Below are 22,876 nucleotides of genomic sequence, written 5' to 3' on the forward strand. Positions count from 1 at the left end.
AATGGAAAGATAATTTTTGAAGGAGGAGATGGAGTATTTGAGTGATATCACAGAGTTATGGAATTTCAGCAGTTAAGTCACCTTTGATGAGTACAATTTTGAGCATACAAATTGAAAGGACCCAACCCTAAACTTTTTTTTATGGTGCATAATAAATATTCAGCTCTGATGCTGCTAACTTGGCCATCCAGTTAACTCATGATCATGAGCTCTCGCTCTGGGATTCTGGTCAAGTATTTCTGAGTCTATGCCTGAAAAATATAATCCCCTCCATTCCTCAAAGGGTCACTGTGAGGAGAGAGTTAGTGATATGAAAGACATGGCATAGCCTAGCAAGTATTTAATAAATAATTGTTCAGTTGATCTGTTTATCCAAGTTTCATGCAGGACTCCTGGGCCTATTATTTTGCATGGGGAGGTAAAAGGGCAGGCAGTTCAAGTCTTCCTATACCTGTAATTGGACTTTCCTCCTGTGCTTCCTCTAAAGCTGTGACTGTCACTTCCATGGCAATCATTTGGAAAGGAGACTGACCTTCTTTCCTCACTAAATTGACTGATGTAACAGTTGTTTTGGAGGCTTACATTTCAGTGTCCCTCTGTGGTACAGATGGCCTTCTCCTCCCTGTGTCCCAGTTAGGGGCTTGGGGAAGCACTGTGCTCTCACTCCTACCTTGTCCCCAGTCTGATAGTTCAAGCACATTCTAAAATAGCCAAAAGTGGATATAACCTGGTTTGTGAACTACTTTATGACCAGCCACATATACAGGTGGCTAACCAATATTTTTCACAGGATGGAGAGGAGTGAGGTATCTACAGAAAGCCCGGGAGTGTTTCATGAACTGAACTTCACCTTTCTCTTGGGGCTCATGGGTTAGGAGGGTGGAATTAAGGATTGTATTCCCTAATTGTGAGAGCAGAAATGATCTCTCAAAGACTTGTAGGGTCTTAGGGAAGAGTGGAATCTAATGACTCAAGTTCTGGGCTGGATCGTGAAATAAGTTTCTCATGGAAACAACACTGTAAGGGGAGAACTTAGGTGGCTTGGCTTGGCTACAAGGTGGGTTTAGTAGGATTTTGTGTGTTCGCTTGAGGCCCTGGACACTTTTTCTTTTTGGGGGGACATAGTTTGAATGGGAAAATGGAATCTGAATTCCAAATAACATACTTTTTATTGTTATCTAGTTTGCAAATTTGGAATTGCTTACCCTCTTAGACTTGGGATTTCTTGCCTAGCCTTGCATTATGATAATCACTGGATAAAGGAGAGATCATAACATACCATCTCTGAACGAAGAGGCTACCTGTATCACAGCCAGTAGTCGCCCCATCTCAGCCCTGATACCATGTCAGCTGTGAAGAAAAGGATGTACCCCAGCAGGAAGCTAGGATGAGTCTTCGGCTGGCTGACAAGGCCTGTGAGCACTGGCTGGGTCTCTAAGCCCCTCATTGTCTATGAGAGCCCTTTGCTCTGCTCACAGAGCTGGGGTGCACCTTCCATCCGCTTGGCCTAGCCAGAGTTTGACATCTGACAGAGAGACCTAACAGCCAAATCCTAATAAGCATGGCTGGTGTTTTCCATAAGACAAGGCACTGGCTTGCTTGAAGTGATTCGAAAGGTATTGACAAGCCCTACTGTGCCTCCCAAATCTCTTTTGAGTGAAATATCATCACTTTTAATCCATAAAATAGCATGCTGGGATTTTCTGTTAATTATTTCCTTCTCCATCTGGTGCCTTTATAAGATGAAAACATACTATTTGATTCTGGTTTCACCACATCCTAGCTGTGTGGACATCATGCCTCAGTTTCCTCAACTGTAGAATAGGGATAACAACAGTACTGTATTTATAGGTTGATGTGAGGATTAAATGAGTTAGTATGTGTAACTTAGAACAGCTAGCAGTATAAGTGTTTGCTGTTATTATTAAGTCTTCAGTGTTTGAGAATGAAGGAGCACATCAGACTGTATTGCCCCATATAGGAGAGTTTATGGGAAAACCCAATAGGGCATCTGGTCTTAAAGTCCAGATATTTGGAAAATGGTTCAAAATTGTACCAAATTTTATAAATACTCCATCATCCTGAAAGGGAATATCTCCCTTGACAACAGCCATTCCTGAAACTGGAAATGGTCTGGGGCTGATAAGCCTTCTCTCCAGCTCTTTTTATCTAAATTAAATATCTTCCATGTCCCTTCTCAATTCAATATCTACTTACCAAAAAAAGGGAAAACGTACTTATTAGTGAAATGGAGCCAACTGGAACCCTGTTTGTTCATGTCTTAATTTATTATAGTTCTTATAATAAAGTCATAGGTTGCCATTATTTTTGAAAGATAAAAGATTCAGTTAAGAACATGCACCACCACTAATGCCTTTCCTGAATTAATATCATAGTATCTACTTATAATTTCCATTACATGTCACCTTACCAAATCAAGTGCTAAAAGTCTTACTTTGATAAATAAAAGTCACAGTGCACTGGTTTTAATAACTTGAGAGGAGAGTGACTAGTATTAAATATTACCATCCTATATCTGTGTATACTCACATAATAAACTTTTGCACATAGACACATAATTACACACATTGGCTTTAGGTGTTAAATGTGTCAATACAGCACATTTTGATATTACAACAACAGTGAATGTGACTTACCTGGGAACTTAACAGAAGGAATTGGAAACATTTTTCTTTTTCATCTTTCTTTATTAAGATTTACCCACCTGCCCTGGCTGGCGTAGCTCAGTGGATTGAGTGCGGGCTGCGAACCAAAGTGTCGCAGGTTCGATTCCCAGCCAGGGTACATGCCTGGGTTGCAGGCTATAACCCCCAGCAACCGCACATTGATGTTTCTCTCTCTCTCTCTCTCTCCCTCCCTTCCCTCTCTAAAAGTAAATAAATAAAATCTTTAGAAAAAAAAAGATTAACCCACCTAAAAACTATGGGAACATTTATAAGTGAGGAAACATTTTTCATTTCATTGCTACAGCTATTAAAAACTTCAATACTTTAGGGCCTTGTTTAAAATTTTTTTCAAAAGCTTAGCAATAACATTTTAGAATACCTGGTCCTCCAAGTGAGGTTTAGCAGCTTTAATTATTGCTTCTAAACCTGCATTTATAAATGATGAATGGGTGTGCATGGCAAGGAAGCCAATCCTGTGGCTCTACATTGACCCAGGGGGAAAATATTTTCCAGATATTTACAACAGCCACAGTCTACACTGAATTACTTTGTCATTTGGTGCAGCTGACATGTTAGCTAGTTCATCAGCACTGTGCCAGAGTCAAAGAAAATGACTCTAGAAAAAAAACCATGAGCCCTTAGTAGAATGGCACCTTAACATTTTACATTTCTATTCCTCCACCCCAATAAGTGATTTAAAAACATTTTCATAAAGGACATGTTTACCAAGTAATCGGTTAGAGGTTGGGAAGGTGGAATACTTTGTTTCCCATTAGGGTCTAGACAATTTGAGAGACAGATGTAGGAGCCAGATGGAGGCACAGCAGCAGCTTTAATATCCAAGTTACAGGGTTGCCTTGTTAGGCTGGCAACAAACACCCAGTTTCTTATTCCTTTTCCCCGGAACTGGATTGGTTCACTGAGTTGTTGGCAGAGCAGATGGAGCTCTGCCAATCTCATATCAGGACTGTGTTACTTTGGGCACTCTAAGAAGCAGACCCAAAGATGGGATTAGACATGCAAAATATTTATTGGGGAAAATACTTGTAAGAAAAATGGAGGGGGGTTGTCAGACAGTGATATGGGTGAAGAAGAGTGGGGCAGAGGGTTGGGCAGAAGCATTTCAGACAGTGCTGCTCTCAGGAAATTCTTGAGCTGAAGTCCCTCCCAGAGGAGTCCAAGTCTCCCAGGAATGGGCCCGCCTTAGGATCCTGTGGCACTCAGTCATTGGCCAAGGGCAGCCGTGGGAAGAGTGACCTCAGCGTGGTTTCAGGACAAAGCAGCTGTGGCCACCATTCAATTACCCTCCCAGAAGAAAACTGATCTGAGAGGCGTGTTCTCCTGGCTGCCATGGGTGATCAAATGTTCCTCCAACACCTTCCTTCCAAAGCTGCAGAGAATACGTTCCTGACCTGTAGCAAATTGGAGGAAACACCTAACATGCAACTTTCTTCTGTACTAATGAGTTAGGGTTCTTGGAGCCACACACAGCAACTGATTTTATTGTCTTATAGTTACCGTTAATATGTGTATTTGGTATATGTACATATGGACATAGATTTGTCACTATGGTATATTTTCAGGGTTAAGCAGCTAAAGAGCAATCAACAAGTATGTGTGTGCACTTCTGTATTTAGTGTTGAAGGAGCCACAAAAAGTATAGAATGTGGTCCTGCCCAAAAGTTGCAACAAAATAAAAACATAATGTGATATGAACTTTAAAATACTTTACAAAGTAGGAGGGAAGAGCTGGGCCTCCTCTGTCACTCCATCTTAGCCCACCTATAGTCAAAGAGATTTTGCTTATATCAGTTTCAATTTGTTTATGCTTCTCAGTTTGTTTATGCTTATGCTTCTCAGAGATGTCACTGGAACAAAGGCTGGCAGCCAGTGCAGCCCCAAACAAAAATTTGAAAACTCCTAGACTAAGTCATTGTTAGAGCCAGCTGTGTACTAACATTCTATAAATCTTTGCTGTTCAGGCATATGATGATCATATAGTACCAAATTGAATTTGATCCTGTAAGATGCTCATCTTGGAAACATGAATCCTTACAACTAGTGGTAATTTTTATTGGTAATCAGACACTGAACAGTACTCGAGTGCTTTCTAAGTCACATGGAAATTGCTTGGTCTCTTTTTCCAACTTTATTCTCCATTCCTTGACAAACTTCAGGACATCTTTTTGAAACTCTGAGGGTGTCTTAACAGCATAAGAAAAGTCACTCTGCTAGAATTACACTCTGGTATTATTCTTGCTTTAATTTTTTTCATGTCTATGACCCAGAGTGACCACACTTCCTTTTCAGTGAGCTGAATCTCCCTTTCCTTTCTCTTTAGGGTGCTCCTCCCACCTCAGATGAGGAGAAGAAGACAATTCCAGGAGCGAAGAAACTTCCAGGACCTGCAGTCAACCTGTCGGAGATCCAGAATATTAAAAGTGAACTGAAATATGTCCCCAAAGCTGAACAGTAGTTGGAAGGAAAAAGGTGAGTGAAAAACTATTTCTTTTGTCTCAAAAAGATCACTATAGGATGGTCTAAGGAAACCTTCCACTTGAAAGAGTCTGGAATTCCAGAAGACAGGGCCTTTAATTTAGACCAGTATTTCAGGTGCAGAGCTTTTCTGGCAGGTAAAGCAAAACTTTGGGGCCTGTTTGATTGTGTAACCAACCAGTCAGAGAGCCAGTGAGGATGTTTGTCTGCCATTGCCTTTCTGGTCACCTTCTTATTTGGGGAAAGATAAGGCTGGGAGAGGAAAGATGCATCAGAGGGGGTACTGAAGAGCTTTTGATCTTGGGGTCCAGGGAGTCCTCCCTTATTTCATGCCTCAGTTTCCTCACCTACATGCCACTAAGAGCAGTGAGCTATTTCTGAGTGGAGGATTAGACGAGCAAGGAGCTGAGGAGGTTTAGAAGTGTAAACAGGGTGGAGACCAGGAGTTCAGGCCTTGAAATCAGTAACCCCTGTTTTTGAGAGGCAGACCAAGAGGACCCGATAATAATTCTAAATGTGGGTGAGGGAAGGGTAGGCTCAAAACTATATCTGCCACTCACCAAGGCACTGCAAGCAGGGCCTGTTGACCTTTTCATTTTAATTGGATTTGGTCAATAATGATGTCCTAGTGAGTGTTCAGCCTTGTCCTGCATCTGTAGACCTGACACCTGCTGACTGGTTTGGGAATTCTGACAGCAGGGGGCAGGTGGAATTGGCCCAAGTCATTGATCTGTGTCCTATGAGACAATGCCAGCAAATCTACTTTATCCAACATTGCTGGATCCCACCATGCACAGTGTATTGCATTTTTAAGCAGAAGTTTAGGTTTAGAGGAGAGGAATATATATGGGGAATATAAAACAGGTATTTATCTTGCTGATTGTACATTCATTTGTTTGTGCACCCACTCACTCATTTATTCAACCAATATTTATTGATCATCTCCTGTGTGCTGAATACTAGAAACATTTAATCATTTACCATATGCCAGATACTGTGTGAAGAGTATTATATCCATTGTTCCTGTTAAGCCTTATGATGCCCAATTATTGCACCCATTCCTGACATGAGTCTTAATAGAGAAACTGATTTCCCCATCTATCATGTATCCTCAAAAGGGGTCTGATTTCAAAGTTAGTGCTATCACCTATTTGTTATACTGCTTCACCCCTTCTTCCCACTGCACTTTGCAGAAGGATTCATACTCTTTGTGGGTGTTAGGGTGAGATCTTCTTACTATGTGGATGATGAAAGCAAGCACAGCAATGGAGACCTGCTATGTCTTCTCTTGTAGAAGTAATGAAGAACAGAATGTTCTGTGTCACAGCCCCATGAATAATGGCAGTGTTACTTGTACCATGCTTATGCAGACTTACTAGGATATTTGCAACTTAGTTCTACTGAAAGAATTTCCTTATAGTGTAGACAAAGAGAAGGGCCATTTTGGGTTAAAACAACAAAACAGTATCTAGTGTTTTCAACACAGTTGCAAAAAAGAACAAAAAAGTAAGAATAAAACACAGTGAATTGTATGACCATAGAAATGAATCACAGGAACCTGGGCAAGGACAGAGTGACATTAGCAGGAACTGACCTGAAGTGTGGCTTATTATTATTTATAACAGAATGCAACCGATTGATGACTGAGCATCATTGTACTCAATCCTGCTTGTGTTGCCAAGCTGAGCTGAAATATTCCAATATGCCCGGGATTAAGCTACAGAACTTTCTTATAAGAAAGCCTAGAGAAGGGAAATTAGTTTTTTGTAATAGTTATTATCATCACCCAACCAAGGCTGTTCAGTTACACACGTGAATTTTTAATGCAAACTTTAAAGGGTTTTTGCTTTTATGAAATTCATGTCGACCTAAATTTAACTCCAGTTCCAGTTTCAGGAGACCTTGGTTTTGAAGATTCAAAGGAAACCTGTTTTAAAATTAGCTCCAAGATGATCTTGTAGTGTCATCTGGCAACTGAGGATGATTTTGTAGCCTCAAATCTATGGTTACAGTAACAAAAAAAAACAACAACAATATAATCTCAGTAAAATATAGAAAATGTACTAGAGCAACTTTTTTTGTTATTCGATTTTCTCAGAGAGGAATTTAGTGATTCTTCTCTCCTGAGCATATTCTACTAATGCAAAACCACTTAGAGAGGCCAATTTGTCCTTATTCTATAGGAATGTGAAAACAAGTTGTTAGGGTAATTGATCTGAGTGCCAAATGAGTACAGCATTGTTTTAAGCCAAGGAACGATTTTTATTTCTTGTAGGAGAAATATTAAGCTGGTTTGCCTTTGACTCATCAATTCTTCTCCTGCAAATAAGTGAGATTTTGAGACTTCCATGGTTATGATTTGTGGTCAGAGAAGGAGAACACTTTTTTACATTGATTGATTCAGTGGACCCATAGGCAATATATATCCTGGACCAGACATCATTTAGCCTGGTTGGTTGATTTCCCCCCTTCTTGGGCCACCACTTTGTCACCTATCCTTATCATCTATTGTTCAATGATTTGATCGTTCATTGTTTAAAGATTGAGTGAATAAATCCATAGTGCCAAACACTGGGAAAACTACAAGACTCAAGGCTCAAAGTCCAGATTATATTTATTATAGTTCTTTAGACATATAACATGGAGCAGCATCTCCTTCCAGCCAAGATCAGTGTCTCTTTTTAAGTGAGATTTTAGATTATTTCCATGCTCTGTGTCATGGCTAGAATTGCTTATGGAAATCAGTTAAAAATGTTATGGGACAAGAACCAGAAATGCCAATAGACCTGCCAGTTAGGAATAAGGACTCATGGCTTGTGGCAAAGGACTTATTGCCTGGACCCAATCAGGAACCAGAACCAGGCAAACTAGAGACAGCACACACTGAGTCAAGACCAAGAGACACAGGAGTATCCAAAATGGGGCCCTAATCCAGGCTGGAACAGGCACAGGACAGGGAAGGAAGGGTGTTTCAGCCACATACCTCTCAGAATTCTCCTGGCTGTGATTTAAAGTGGTCAGATGGTTATTTAAGCAAGTATAGATGAAGATACAGTGCCAGTGGCAGTGTTGGAAAACCAAGAGCCCTCCAGTGCTCCCATGCTTGCTATTTGTTGCATGATCAGGAATCCCTCGTCTACCGTCAGAAGCTGCTGTCAACTTGTTTGCTTGTAGCTGCAGTAAATGCCACCTCAGACTTCATAAACAGGATTCTGGAGAGCATGAAGAACTGCTAAGGGATGGTGTCTAATAGACTGTGTCTACTTCTGCTCCCTCCCAACCTTCATAAGAGATCACGGGTAGCCAGTAAAGAACCTTTGTAACTAGCTTCTGTATCACAGACTGCTTCTTCATTCTGTGCTAAGATATACAGATATCTAACTTGGTCCCTGCTGTCAGGATATTTAAGTCTTGGTACAAAAGTAAAATAAAACACTTCAAAAGGCAGATAATTCAAGAAATAGATAGCAGCTCAGTGATTCAAGATATCCCACAGCTGCTTATGACCCGTTAACACATAGGTAGTTGAGCTAAAGAATGTTATGACTTAAGAGAGGAGGAACTAATAATGATTTGGGGTCAGGGATAATTTCAAGGAGGTGGTGGGAATATAATGGTTTTAAACACAGGCTCAGAGATAGCTTCTGGGTATATTGTATGTCCAGAGCATCACTGATGGACTAGCTAGGTGAGACAAAACAGTTCCTCTAGGGCAATACTTAAACTGTTGGGGAAGAGCAAAACAAGATTCATCATCTCTTCTCTTTTTATAGTACTAAAAGAATTCAGTGATAATAAATTGGGGAGGAACAAAATAAACATCAAAGTGGTAGCAGTACAGTAATTACAGGCAAAATGGTTAACTGAGGTAAACTATAAGAACAGTTCTACAATTATCTTAATGAACACAAAAATAGCAGTGATTGAAAGCCTTGGGACTAATGAGGCACTAGAAAGAAATTGTCATTCTGAAGTTGCAGGAATTCCTCATCTCTGTGTTGGACATTGTAGCATGGCCAAATGTTGTGTGGCAGCTAGACTTCTTGATTACATACTAAACCTTGGTTTCAGAAATTGCAACATTTTAGTGATTCTTAAAAAATCACTTAGTAACTTTTGGCCATGTATAAAAGTGAAAATCTACGGAATTAATTCCCATTTGCCTTTAAGAACTGAGGAAAACTTGCATTTTTGTATCAGGAAGTCTTTTGAGGATACACAGTTGGTGTTGGATCATACTTTGAGAAACAATTGCTATAAGTCAATAAGTGAGATTGAGTTGGAATGATCTACAACTCCTGTGTACCCACATGTAGTCCCATGCTCTCAAGTTAGTCTCGATTCCATACCCCAAATTGGCCAATCAGCCTTGAATCTGTATTCTGTTGATCTGAAAAGAACCATTATAATGCCCTTTTTGGGAAGGTGTCCTTTCTTCCTTGAGTACTCTGCCCCATCCCTAGCATTTTCTGTTTATGCTGTTATAATACTTACCATAATGATGTATTGGTTTTCTTGTTTATATGTTCTTCATAATGCCAGAATATAGCTCCTTAAAGGCTGGGGAGACTCTTGAGCACAAAAGGTATGTCTGCAGAATGTTATTGGTGCCTTGACCACAGCAAGTCTGATGTCCCCAAGGAACGTGTTCTTGTAGACTCTCTAAGTACTTGTATTCTCAGGGGCATTATTGCTTCAAAGCAAGACTAGCTTTTCTTTCAAGGGCTGAAGGTGAGCTTGTTGATCATGACCAGTAAAGGGTTCAGAAGTTTGACTTTACTTCATTGATAATAATTTTATTCTTCTGGAAAAATAAAAAATTATGGAAAGTGTCAAGTTTGACTCATATTCCTCAAAAGGGGATAAAAACCTGTAAAAGCATTTAGTCATTTTGTTTTCAATAATTCTTTGACTTTATTTTTCAAAGAATGTTTACGTCCAGATAAGACATATTTACCAACCAGTAATCCACAGAGATTCCAGTTCTGATCGAGGAGAGCTTAAGGTGCTCATTATTCTTAAACATGCATCACCATTATTCCTGCTGATTCAAAGGCTAATTTTAAGAGTGTTGGCAGGAGGGCAAATTTATGTACTCAGACACTTCATGAAAAGTGCATTAAGTACCTAACAACAGACTCCTGAAATACATTAAGTAGACTGATAGAATTCAAGGGAGAAATCATCAATTCAACAATAATAGCAGGAGACTTTAATATCCCATTTTCAACAATAGATAGACCAACTAGACAGAAGATCAACAGAAAAACTTTTAGTCTGTTTGGGCTGTGATAAGAGAATACCATAGACTGGATGACTTATAAAAAACAAATTTATTTCTCGCAGTTCCAGAGGCTGGGAAGTCCAATATCAAGGCTCTGGCAGACCTGCTTCCTGGTTCATAGATGGCCAACTTCTCACTGTGTCTTTACATGGTGGAAGAGGCAAGGGAGCTTTCTGGGGTCTCTTTTATAAAGACACCTAATGACCTAAACAGCTCCCTAAGGTCCTACCTCTAAGTCCCATCACACTGGGGGTTAGGTCAAAACATGAATTTTGAGGTGACACAGACATTCAGTCTATAGCAGAAACAGATGACCTGAACAACCACCCAACAATAGTGGGGCACACATTTTTCTCACGTGCACATGGCATATTGTCCAGAACAGGCCATTTGTTATTAGGCCATAAAGCAAGTCTCAGTAAATTTAAAAGGACTGAAATCATGCCAAGTACATTCTTGGATTACAAAGCAATGAAATTAGAAGTCAATAACAGAAGGAAGTTTTGGGGAATTCATAAGTTGTAGAACTTAACACACTCCTGAATAACCAGTGACCCAAATAAGAAATCACAAGGGCAATTAGAGAATAGTTTAGAGACAAATGTAAATAAAAATACAACATACCAAAATTTGTGAGATGCAGTAAAAGCAGTGTTTAGAGGCAAATTTACAGTTGTAAATGCCTCTATTTGAAAAAGAAGAAAGATCTCAAATCAACCAACCAACCAACCAAATCAGTATGAGCAACTCCCTATTTGGGAAACACACCCTTCGTTATCCTAGAGTAAATAATCCATATGTACATAAATGGCAGATGATTAAATTGATGTACAAATGAAAATATTATGTTTTTTTAATATGTTAAATACAGAAAGTTTAAAACTCTACTCATATAAACATCATAACAATGAAATAGAAGCTCAGACATTAAGTAATTGTCCATAAAATCACCATTTTAGCATAATATTCACTTAGCTTCCCTCCAGTTTTTTCCTCTGGGCTTACATATGGGATACAATACAACAAAATTGCTGACCATATGGGATCTGGAGTCATAAAGACTTGGTCTTGTTACCTTCTACCTTTGCAACTTTCAGCTCTATGACTCTATTTCCTCATTTCACTAAAGTCAGAAAATAGCATTTCCCTCATAGGGTACTTGTGAAGGATTAAGGAGGTGTATTTTAAAAATTATACCCAGGCACAGCTCCTGGTATGGGGTAAATTTAAATACTCAGTAAATGGGATGTGGTTCTCCTTTCACTTTTTTCTTACATAGCATGATTCATTGCATTTACATGCTTTCCTATCTTTTCTACTTTACATTTGCTATAAAAGTATTTTTATGTTGCTTTGCAGCCTTCAGAATTAAGATGATTTATTTCTCATAGTCTTTGACTTATTATGATTTCATAACCTTTTCCTTTTGCCAGAAGATGGAGGACATATTTATTGTTTTCCACAGAACTAAACTTAAAAAAAGAAACTCAACAACTTCTCCAAATGTCTTCTCTGTGATTTGCTGGATTTTTTTTGTCCCCAATTCTGAAATTCTCCCTGCTTTGACCCAATTACAGAAGCTCTATTCACTTTCTTCAAAGAAAATGTTTTTATGCTGAGATTTCCCACTCTCTAATGAAGCCACACTTCTTTTGTTTTGTGATGCTCTTTTTTTTCCTGCTCCCCACTTGGTTGTGATGAAGATGGGTTCTGCAGTGGTTCTGAACTGCATCAAGGTTTTATTCATTTGTTTTTCTGCCTGGCAAAGTTGTTCTAGGCCCTGGTTATAGCCTGTGTGGCCTTAAATATTCTTGAGGATGACTGTGAGGGGCCTTTAAGCTGATTGTGGTAGTTGCTTTAAGAGCCTCTCCACAGCAAACACACAGAAGCTACCTGGATGGTTTCAGGGGTAGTTGTAATTGGTGAGAGAGCTTTTAGGGAGTATACTCGAGATCAGAGAAATACATCTACTCCAGCCATCTTGGTAGAAGGCTGAAGTGACTCAGAACCCAAATCTGTTGAACCTTATACACTGGCACATAGATTTCCATGGGTTAAAGGACATTTATGGCTGACATTTGCCCTGTACCCAATGCAATGGAACTCATTACTCTATCTCAGTGGCTGGCAGTGGTGGTGGGAGGCAATGTCTGGAGACAACCCGAGGTTTGAGTTGCCACAACTGGGGGGAAGTATGAGCTGTTATTGTCATCTAGTGGGGACACACCAGGGATGCTAGGAGATGACTCACAATGCATAGGACAGCTCCCCACAACAAAGAAGTATCTCGTCCCAAATGTTAGTAGTGCTGAGAGTATGTAACACTGATTTATCAACTTGAAAGGTCAATGTCAGGACCAACTTGTAAACTTTTCTTACCAAGCAATCAATGCATTGCATTTTACTGAAATCAAAACATTAATAAAAGAGAATAGTAATTAACTGCCCAATATTTATAGCATCTTTACAGTAATCAGAGAGTTAGGAATAAAGCACTCTAAAATATTATTTCTTTGTCAGTTGGTAAACTAAATATATTTCTGGTATAAAGTCTATATGGACTATTCCTGGGTTAAAGTATTAGGCCTTAAACACAAGTACTTTTTGTAAGTTATTTTTTATCTCAAATATTTCAGAAAGTAGTAGGTTACCTCTTCATCTCATTAAGTCTTTTGAAGTATTAACATTAGGCATTAGTTAGTAATCATCAGCACCAACATCAATCCCATCATATTTATTGTCATCATTAGCATTGCCATTTAGTATATGCTCATGATATGCCCAACACCTTGTCTTGTGTTTCACATATGTTACTTCATTTACTCCTCATGTCTACTGCATGAGGTATATACTATGATGCTCATTTCATTTATGGGGGAAAGAAGGCCAAGAGAGTTTATATAACTTGACCAAATTCACCCAGTTTATAAGCCACAGAGATAAGAAGATACAAACCATCATCTGTCATACTCCACAACCAGTTCTTTCAATCACTATAACCCATTGCATTTTTAAAAAATGTTCTTTTAGTTGTAGTCTTTCAGGCTTTGCAAATACTTCACTGTGTTAGGTCAGAGTAAAACAAGCAAAGGCTAAAGAGACTGCAAAACTGTCACCTCCACAAAGAGGTGATACCACAACTCTGACATGTTGGTTTATTGGTTCATTCATTCATTCATTCATTCATTCTTGCATGCATGCATGCATTCATTCAATTAACATTTATTAAGCATAAAATATGCACCAGGCACTGGGGATGCCAGTTTTGGGGCTATACATATGAACTAGGGTTCAATTGAACAGGCAACACATAACATGGAAGCACAAATAACTTGCTCTTTTTAAGAGTCTTGAAAAAGGGTAATGTCCTTAAATGTCAGAGAAATCATGAAAGAGACTGAGAGAAAGGCAAAGGAAGAGAAGGAAAGGGAAAAAAAGGGGGAGGAGAAGAGGGAAAGAGATAGAACAGCAGCGATTGTGGCAGTGCTGAGAGGGTGACAGGGACCTGGTCTGATGCTGACAGCAGAGGAGCACCAGGCCTCTGTAGAGACCTCCCTTGCTCTTGGGATGAGTGGGATGAGCCAAATGAGTGGGATGTGTGGAAGAGAGCGGGATGAGGGAGGGTTTGGCAGGCATCTCTGTGTCATCATGAGACAGCCATCTTCTACCCATGAAGCCTTTTCTCTCATTCCCACTCATGCTGTGTGAAGCCCACACAGCAAACCAGAGAAGTAAATTCCAAGCTGTCTAATCAGGCTTGGCAGCATCGTGACAACGCTGCTTGTTTGAACTCCCTCCACATGTTGTGGCATTTGAGGAGAAGGAATTAGGAGGAGCAGATTGAGACTTGCACATTTCACTTGTATTCCCTTGCCACTGCTCCCTGCCTGTGAACTGATCATCCCACACCCTCTGGTTTAGGGCTTTATGCAGATGGTGAGGTGGTAGCTGCTTTAATCCCAGGCAGGATTGGTCAACTGGCTTCTCACCGAGAAAAATTTCTATTTAGCAGTCAACAGATTGGAATCACTTTCATCCAGGCAGGTGGCACAGAGGCTGGTCAGAACCCTGTATCTTGACTGTCAAAAAAACATCAGAAAGCATGCATATCCTACTGCCCCAAAGTCATTGGATGCCTTCTGTAGAAAGGATAGTGGCACTTCCTTCTACTCCAGAAGACCTGTCATGACATGTAGCAGGCACAGCCAAATCCTTAACAAGTAACACACATTTTACTGCCTAGCTTTTGCCTGATTCCCATTTTGTATAGAAATAATAGCAATCATGGCTACCCTTTAGTTCCAAAGGCAACAATTAATTCCTGAACACTTACCAAACAGGTTTATTAAATTCTGAGTGTTCAAACATACATTTCTTCAGCCTAAATTAATTTTTACTTTCTAATCATTTTGTACATGAGCTACTTGGAATTTACCTTCATTGAATTAACCTTTTTCTTCATAAGGCAAATTCACAGCATGAACTAGATTTGAATGGGAAGGACTAAAGTACTAGAATGAATTCACTCATTTAAGTGAACATCTGTGCACTCACTACATGCCAGGCACCATGAAATTAAAGGTAGGTGATATAGGTGATACAAAACAACCCCCTCAAGCACCTCATGGTCTAGCTAAGTGAGGGTGTGAGAGAGGACATCAGTACATAATGGCTGCAGCAGGAATGAAGAAGAAATAAGACACAACCTTTGGAATATAGATGACTAAGATTCTACACTGGATATTGGAAAAATGATATTCTACTGAACAAAGGTTGAAGAGCACACACTTTAGAGGTGATTAAGGCAGAGGTTCATGTCCTGGCTTTCCTATTCCCTTAGTCTGTGATATGGCATAATTGCTGTTTCTTTTCCCGAAAAGTGATTAAAAATACCCACCTCATGGGGGTGATTTTGTTCCCCATACTAAGGGACATTTAGCAATGTTTGGAGACATATTTGGTTGTAACACCTTAGAGTGGGTACTACTGGCATCTAGTGGGTACAGGCCAGGGATGACACTGAACACCCCACAATGCATAGGACAGTGCCCACAGAAAATGTCAGCAGTGCTGAATTTGAGAAACATTAAATTACATAGTATGTTTAAAGTCCTCAGCACAGTGGTGGCTATTATTATTACTAATGATAGCATGTTACTATTGGAAGAAACTTAATTTATGACAATGGCTGTGCTGGATAGAGGGGACACACCTGTGCTCTGCTTCTACCTATGTCCTTGGACAGGTTCCTGACCACTCTGAACCACATCTATAAATGAGAATGATAATACCAATCTTGCTAGGGAGCCATAAAGAGAGTGAGTTGACTCAAATGGGGCACCTGGCATAAACTGGCATCCAAAAAGTGTTCATTCTCTTTGTTTTCCTCATAACTTGCCAATGCCCTCTGCAAGGTGATACAAAACAACCCCACTCAAGGACCTCACAGTCTAGCTGAGTGAGGATGTGAGGGAGGCCTTTCTTCAAGGGCAGGGATTGGTTGGTTTTTGAAGGAAATACTCTCTAAAGAATAGCCCTGCATGTTTCTCCCTGGAATATGAAAATGCTCACTGAAAATGAAAACCCACTAATTGTGCCTAATATGAGCTCACTGAAGCATCTGAAGCATCTGGGAGGATCTCTTCCTTAGTCACTACCTACCATGAATACTTTGAGCTTAGGCCAGTCAGTAGTGAGATGATTTCTAACCTGCAAGTATACTCTTTGTCCTGGAGGAGGCACTGCAGTCCCATTTTTCAAAACCTGCAGCAAAACCTCTTTCCAAAGCAAATCAGTAAGAAATATTTGGAGAGTCAAATTGCCATTCTCTCTTCCCATCATGGAAAATTGAAACACCATTTCAGACACCATTTTACTGAGCATTTTGAATGGTCTCAATGGCCAAAAAGAGGTATCTCACCTTTTTAGCAATCTTTTGTGCACAGACTATGTACTACTTGAGAAACTAAAACAAGATCCACGTTGATCAAAACATCCAGAAGTGCCCTAGATGTCTCCTCTATGACATCTTGTCCTGGCTTATACCCCATTCACACCCAATTTCCAGCTCTTACTCTCTGGAACTATCTTCTCCCTCCTTCTGATGTTACTTAATTTGATAATTAAGTAATATCTGCTTTGCAATATTCAGGTGTCAAAGAAGATGGTGACTTGGAGACTTTGTGAAATGGCCACTTAAGGGTACATCATAAGTTAGGCAACGAGGAAACAGGCTTATTTGGTATTGTGGCAAAAAACAAAATCACATCTAACTAGAGGCTAATTGTAGCGTTAATATTAACAAGTCCTTACAGTTGATTTTACAAATTCCAAAGTACTTCCGTGTTCATTCTCTCGAGGCTCACAGTAGTTGTCTGAGACAGGTAGGGCAGGAATTGAATTTGCAGTTCATTATTATGTGACTTCCAACTTCACACAGGGTGGAAGATTGTGAGATACCTTCATCTCCCTCCAGAGAAATTTTTTTTTAAAGATTTTATTTATTTATTTATTTAGAGAGGGAAGGGAGGGAGACAGAGAGAGAGAGAGAGAGAGAGAGAGAGAGAGAGAGAGAGAGAGAGAGAGAGAGAGAAACATCAATGTGCGGTTGCTGGGGGTTATGGCCTGCAACCCAGGAATGTGCCCTGGCTTGGAATCGAACCTGGGGCACTTTGGTTCCCAGCCCGTGCTCAATCCACTGAGCTACGCCAGCCAGGGCTATGAGAAAATTATTTTAACACTAATTATTAATTAAGCCTAGTTAAGTCCATCTATAAAAAAAGGGTGTGATCCCTTTTAATCAGAAAAGTGAAATCGCCTTGGCTGGCGTAGCTCAGTGGATTGAGCATAGGCTGCGAACCAAAGTGTCGCAGGTTTAATTCCCAGTCAGTGTACATACCTGGGTTGCAGGCCATGACCCCCAGCAACCACACATTGATGTTTCTCTGTCTCTCTCCTTCTCCCTCCCTTCCCTCTCTAAAATTAAATAAATAAAATCTTAAAAAAAGTGAAATCACCATGCAGTCTATAGTGGTGCCAGGGCAGGCTTAGTTACAACCTGTGCCATGGTCCAGAACTGAACTGATTCTGTTTAGCTCTGCTTCTACCAAGAATGGCTTTTCTCACTGACACAGAAAGATAGCTAGGATTAATCTACCCATTTCTATTTATAGATATATTCCAAAGGAAATGTACTATCTCAATTTACATCTCTATTTACTTTTTTCTTGCTGAGTAATTAAAAGAAATCATGCTGTGTCCTTTATATACATACATATAAACATACAACACACACACACACATACACTGATTTGATTCAGATTTGAAAATCAGGTTGAAATGTGTTCACTTCAGAAAGACCAGGTACCAAACAAATGGGCTTGTCTAAAACTCCACTTTAAGATGACCTAAAGGTCAACTCTTCTGGAGATGAAAGCCCTTCATCATCACCAACAGCCAAGAAATGGCATCCCAGACTCCCCATAGAATCATATATGAAGTTGACTGTTGGTCATCTGTTGGGAGAAAGGGAGCCTGGAAGTCATTTGGAGCCAAATCCCACCCAATTATGGGCCAGTTATACATCTGCTTCCACTGCCAGGAGCAGGTCACACCACTAACTGAGCTAGTCTCAGAGGCCTTGGCTGGCAGGGACTCTCAGTGCATGGGAAGAAGAGCTCACGGTCCAGATAAGACAAAGCAACTAATAATGTTCAGAGACCAGCACAGGTGGCAAATGCAACTACATTAAAATGACCCTTGAATTTCCTCACCATCTTACTGCTATCCCTCCATGACTGACTGCAGATTCAGTTTTCCCTCCAGAGTGGCCCCCTTTCTCACTAGGTGACATTATGAAATGACAGTATGAAATTGCTCCTGTACTTGGGATCAATACGCTGCAATCCTGTAGTCTTGGCCACAGTACTACCAAGAAACACAGTGCCTGGATACCCACATCACCACTGAAAATTGCACTGAACATGTAGGAATTAAAATGCCAAGAAACTCGAGTTAGAAACTTGTTAGGTAAAAATAAAGCTATCTCTATTAAAAATCAAAACGAGTTTGTGAATATTGGCTGGCACTTCCAACCAACTGAGATCATTTCAGGTCCATGTTCTAGCATCCAACAGTGTAGTTATTCCTTCAGGCTGGCTTTGCATGTCTCATCTGCCAATTTGAGAAGCAAGCTCATCCCTGTCTTTGAGATTTTGACGAGAGTGGGGACAAGGCAGCACCAAGGACAGCATCCTGTGGGGTGGAGCAGTGGAAACTCTTTAGGTTTGCCTACAGCAATGGTTCTTGAACTTTCTTGTACATCAGCATCATCTCTAGAGGACTTTCTGAAACTTAGACTGCTGTCCTCCCCCAGCATCATAGTTCCTGAATCAGTAGGTCTGGGGTGGGCCTGAGAATTTGCATTTCTGACAAGGTCCCAGGGGCTGATGCTGCTGATTTGGGGGCCATACTTTGACACACACTGACCCAGAGCCATCAATCTAGATTTTTTAGGTCTGGACATTCAAAATCCTCTAACTATCCCATCATCTGGCCCACAGTTTTATAGCTATTATCCAAAGGTATTGGGAGCAACTTGGTCAAATTTGCTTGTTGAAATTCAGATAACAATCATTAATGCTTATAATAGTGCTTCCAAGGGTCAGACACTGTCCTAAACACTTTACTACCGTGTGACTATTAAAGGAGTTAGTATACATCAGAGCTCAATTTTACAGGTGAGATAACTGAGGCACAATACAGGTTGTGTGATTTCCCCTGAGGTGTCATAACTAGAAAGTGGCCCAGCCAGGATTTGAATTTAAGCTGTCTGCCTCTTTAGTCATTTTCCCAGGTTGACTGTTTATGTAACAGGTAGGAAAAACTCCATGGGGTGAAATGTGCTGTGTAAATTATGGGGACAATCCTAATATAATGGATGAGGAATTCTTCCAGTGACATTCTCAAGTTTCCTACCAGTCACTTAACTGTACTGATACAATATTAATTTCTGTAACTGTTTATTAGACTGCTACAGTCAAAGGGTTGGCAAACCAGGGCCCACAGGCCAAATGTAGGCCACCACATTTGTAAGAAATAATACAAAGATTCCTGGATGCAATGATTGGGAAGAAAGAAAAAGAACCATTTTTCTAATATCTATGTAAATATTTCTAAGGAAAAACTCACCAAATTTCAAATATATGCAGAGACCAAAAGCTGGGGTTGATAATCTCCATTCAAGCATACTGTTATAGATGTCTAGATAGTGGAAATAAAACACACACACACACACACACACACACACACATTCTAAATTTGAACACTTTTCAGGTTCAGTATAAGATAGGACCAGGATCACAACTACTTGGCTGATTAATATCCAGCTGTATAGCTTTTCTCAACTATTATGACATAAGAACTAGAGCCAGTTTTTGAATAACTGAGTTGTCCAGACTTGGGCTTTGGATGAGGAAGGCTTATTTTTATTCTAGTTAATTTAGTCCTGGAGTCAGGCAGCAGCAAATTGCTGGATACAGTTACACCCATAGTCCTCAGCACTAATTGCACATTAGGACCACTTGGACCTACCTGAGCCCTACTTCTGACCAATGAATTCTTTGAGGGATGGAATAAGGACTTGGGTCAGAAGGACTGAGTAAAAGGATGTTTCTCAGATACAATGTGGACAAATCAGAATGAAATCTTTCTTGCTTGGAAAAGTATTTCTTTGATTGAATGTCAAGGTTGTTGAGACAAAAGTGTCTAAATATGGAAAATAGCCAAGCATTCTTGGCAAGTCATGTAGCATAGACTTATTTATTCAGAGGGTGATCCAGTGGTAAGCCAAAGCCTGTTTGGGATACAACATGGGGAAGAGATGCTAAATTATCCAGACTGCCATATAAGTCAGGAACAATAGCTATGTTAAGCTGAGAAGGAGATGAGGACACTCTGGTTCCCACTAGTTAGTATGTTAGGTCTTGTCAGTGTTGTGATATGTGTCTAGCCACCAATATGTAGAGTCACATCCTCATAGGTCAGAGGACCATCAATGTCACTTAGTCCAACCAAGACACAGACTAATAGGCCCTCTTTATAGCCCCTGCTTTCCAAATATGTCCCCTACCCTGGGGAGTCACTTGGGTTTGACCATGAACTCATAAACTTTTAACTATCCCAATTTATCTCACTCTAAAAGCTGCCAGGGCTGCTTTTTCACCCATTGGAGTGACTCATTAAGTGTAGAGACCAAGGAAGTCCCTATTCTATTGGAGTTTCTTTTAAACAGTTCAGTCTTTGGGTATAAACATACTATAATTGGATTTTTCAGCATGATATGCTAAAGTGTAACTGATGGGTCAGTCAGCTATGTTGGCCTGCCCCAACAAAGCTGGATACATGAGTTCTCAGGATGCCAGGTCTCTAGGATTTGGCTACCTACCATTTTGAAAATGCCCCAAACCACATGGTCCTGCCCTAAAGCTAGAATCTGGTTTTGGACATACATAAAGAAAATGCCAACTTTTTATGATTCTGACCAATGACACCTATTCATTAACAAATTAGAAGAGCTTGACTTGGCCAAAGGCAACCGTATTAGTTATATATTGCTGTATAACAAACTATCCTGAATCCAGCAGCTTAAAAGAGCAATAAAATGATCTCAGAGTTTCTCTGGGTCAGGAATTCAGAAGCAGCTTGACTAAGGATGGAAGATCCACTTTCAAGATGGTGCACTCATGCTGCTGGCTAGTTGGTGATGACTGTTGTCAGGAGACTTTGGTGCATTCCCATGTGGACCTCGCTTTTGGGCTGTTTGAGTGCCCTTACAACATGGCAGCTGGCTTCTCCTAGAGCCAGTGATTCAAGATACAGCAAGGCAGAAGCTGTAATGGCTTTTATGACCTAGCTTTGCAAGTCACACTCTATCATTTCTCTGAAATGCTATTGATTACACAGGTCAGAGCTACTCAATGGTGGAGGGAACTATACAAGGATGTGAATACTGGGAGGCAAGACTCACTGGGGGCCATCTGGGAGGATGCCCACAATTGTACCCCTACCCCTCTTTTTTTAATGGATGAGTAAATTGAGGTCCAGAGAAGTGAGGTTTGCCCAAAGTCAGAACCTTAACACTTCAGTATGTGCTTTTCTTTTAACCTCACTGATCTTTACCATCCACAATTTCTAACATTTTTTAAACATCAAATGTTGTTTATTTTTGTGGAAGTTAGAAAGATTATCTCCAAATGTGAAGCCAGGTTCCTTAGCGTTTTTAACATAGGAAGCCTTTATAAACTAAACAACCTATAAGCAAATCGCATATTCCCAACACTTGGGAAAGGTTTTTCTTCACTTGAGTAATTAGGAACAAGGTGCTCCAAAAGGTTAGAAAAGAAGCAGAACCTCTTACAGAAGGCAAATCCAGCATTTGAGGGATAAATTTTAGCTTTTGCACAGTGTTCCCTCTCCCTGGCTTGTTGTGAGGATAAAAACAAGAACCACAAGAAAAAAGAAAACAAAAACCAAGGGAAAGAAAGAGTATCACCTAAAATCAAACCAATGCAAGGGCCACCTGCCTCAGAACTTGCTGTCTCATTAATCCCAAATGAAAGACAGTGAGATCCAGCCACAGGAGCTACCTATGAGAAGCACAGAGTTGTGTTTGTTTTTCTGAAAACACTCATACAAGAACACATGTGCACACCCACACAAAGATTTTATTTTATTTTATTAATTTACTTTTAGATAGAAGGGAAAGGAGGGAGAGAAACATCAGTGTGTGGTTCTCTCTCACATGCCCCCTACTGGGGATCTGGCCTGCAACCCAAGCATGTGCCCTGACTGGGAATCGGACCAATGACCCTTTGGTTCACACAGGCCAGCACTCAATCCACTGAACCACACCAGCCAGGGCCCACACAAAGATTTTTAAGCACAGAATTAAAAACTGTGATAAATATCATCAGTTCTTTTCTTTTCAGGATCCTCTTTGAAACAACTATCTCCTGAGAAAGGCAACAACAAGAAAGAAACCCCTTGTATATTCTCTTTCTCTTTTCAATCAGTTAGAAAATGACAATGCCTGTCATCTCTGATCAACATAACCAGTTAGGAGATATGACATTCTCTCTGCCTGACCTATTTTGTCTAATGGGGCCCACTCTTTTGCCATCTGACAAGCTAACCTCTCTCTTGAGTTCCATTTATAACAGAGCTTTATTAAAGGTTAACTCATTAGGAATAGATCCATCTCCCTCCCAAGGTTTACTTCATTTGTTCAATAAATTAAGCCACAAAATTGCACTGTCCATTTATGCTTTATTTAAGCTCATATTCTTTCTAGTCCACAAAATACTGCAAATTGACATGTGAAAACAGTATGAGTTCCCACTGCCCACCCAGC

At 40.1% G+C, this 22,876-nt stretch overlaps 1 protein-coding gene across 2 annotated transcripts in view; it reads left to right on the plus strand.

The window, feature by feature from the left end:
- The window catches only part of SMPX (small muscle protein X-linked), a 54,046-nt gene that overhangs the window by 15,960 nt on the left and 15,210 nt on the right, over positions 1 to 22,876 (plus strand). For both annotated transcript variants that reach the window (XM_045856026.1, XM_045856025.1), the window contains exon 4: positions 5,029 to 5,177. In XM_045856026.1, coding sequence (XP_045711982.1) covers positions 5,029 to 5,163 — 135 coding nt within the window. In that variant the 3' untranslated portion in view covers positions 5,164 to 5,177. The remainder of the gene's footprint in view (positions 1 to 5,028; positions 5,178 to 22,876) is intronic.

This window comes from Phyllostomus hastatus, unplaced genomic scaffold, assembly GCF_019186645.2.
Source record: "Phyllostomus hastatus isolate PE091 unplaced genomic scaffold, TTU_PhHast_1.1 phas_scaffold_12, whole genome shotgun sequence".
NCBI lineage: Eukaryota > Metazoa > Chordata > Mammalia > Chiroptera > Phyllostomidae > Phyllostomus > Phyllostomus hastatus.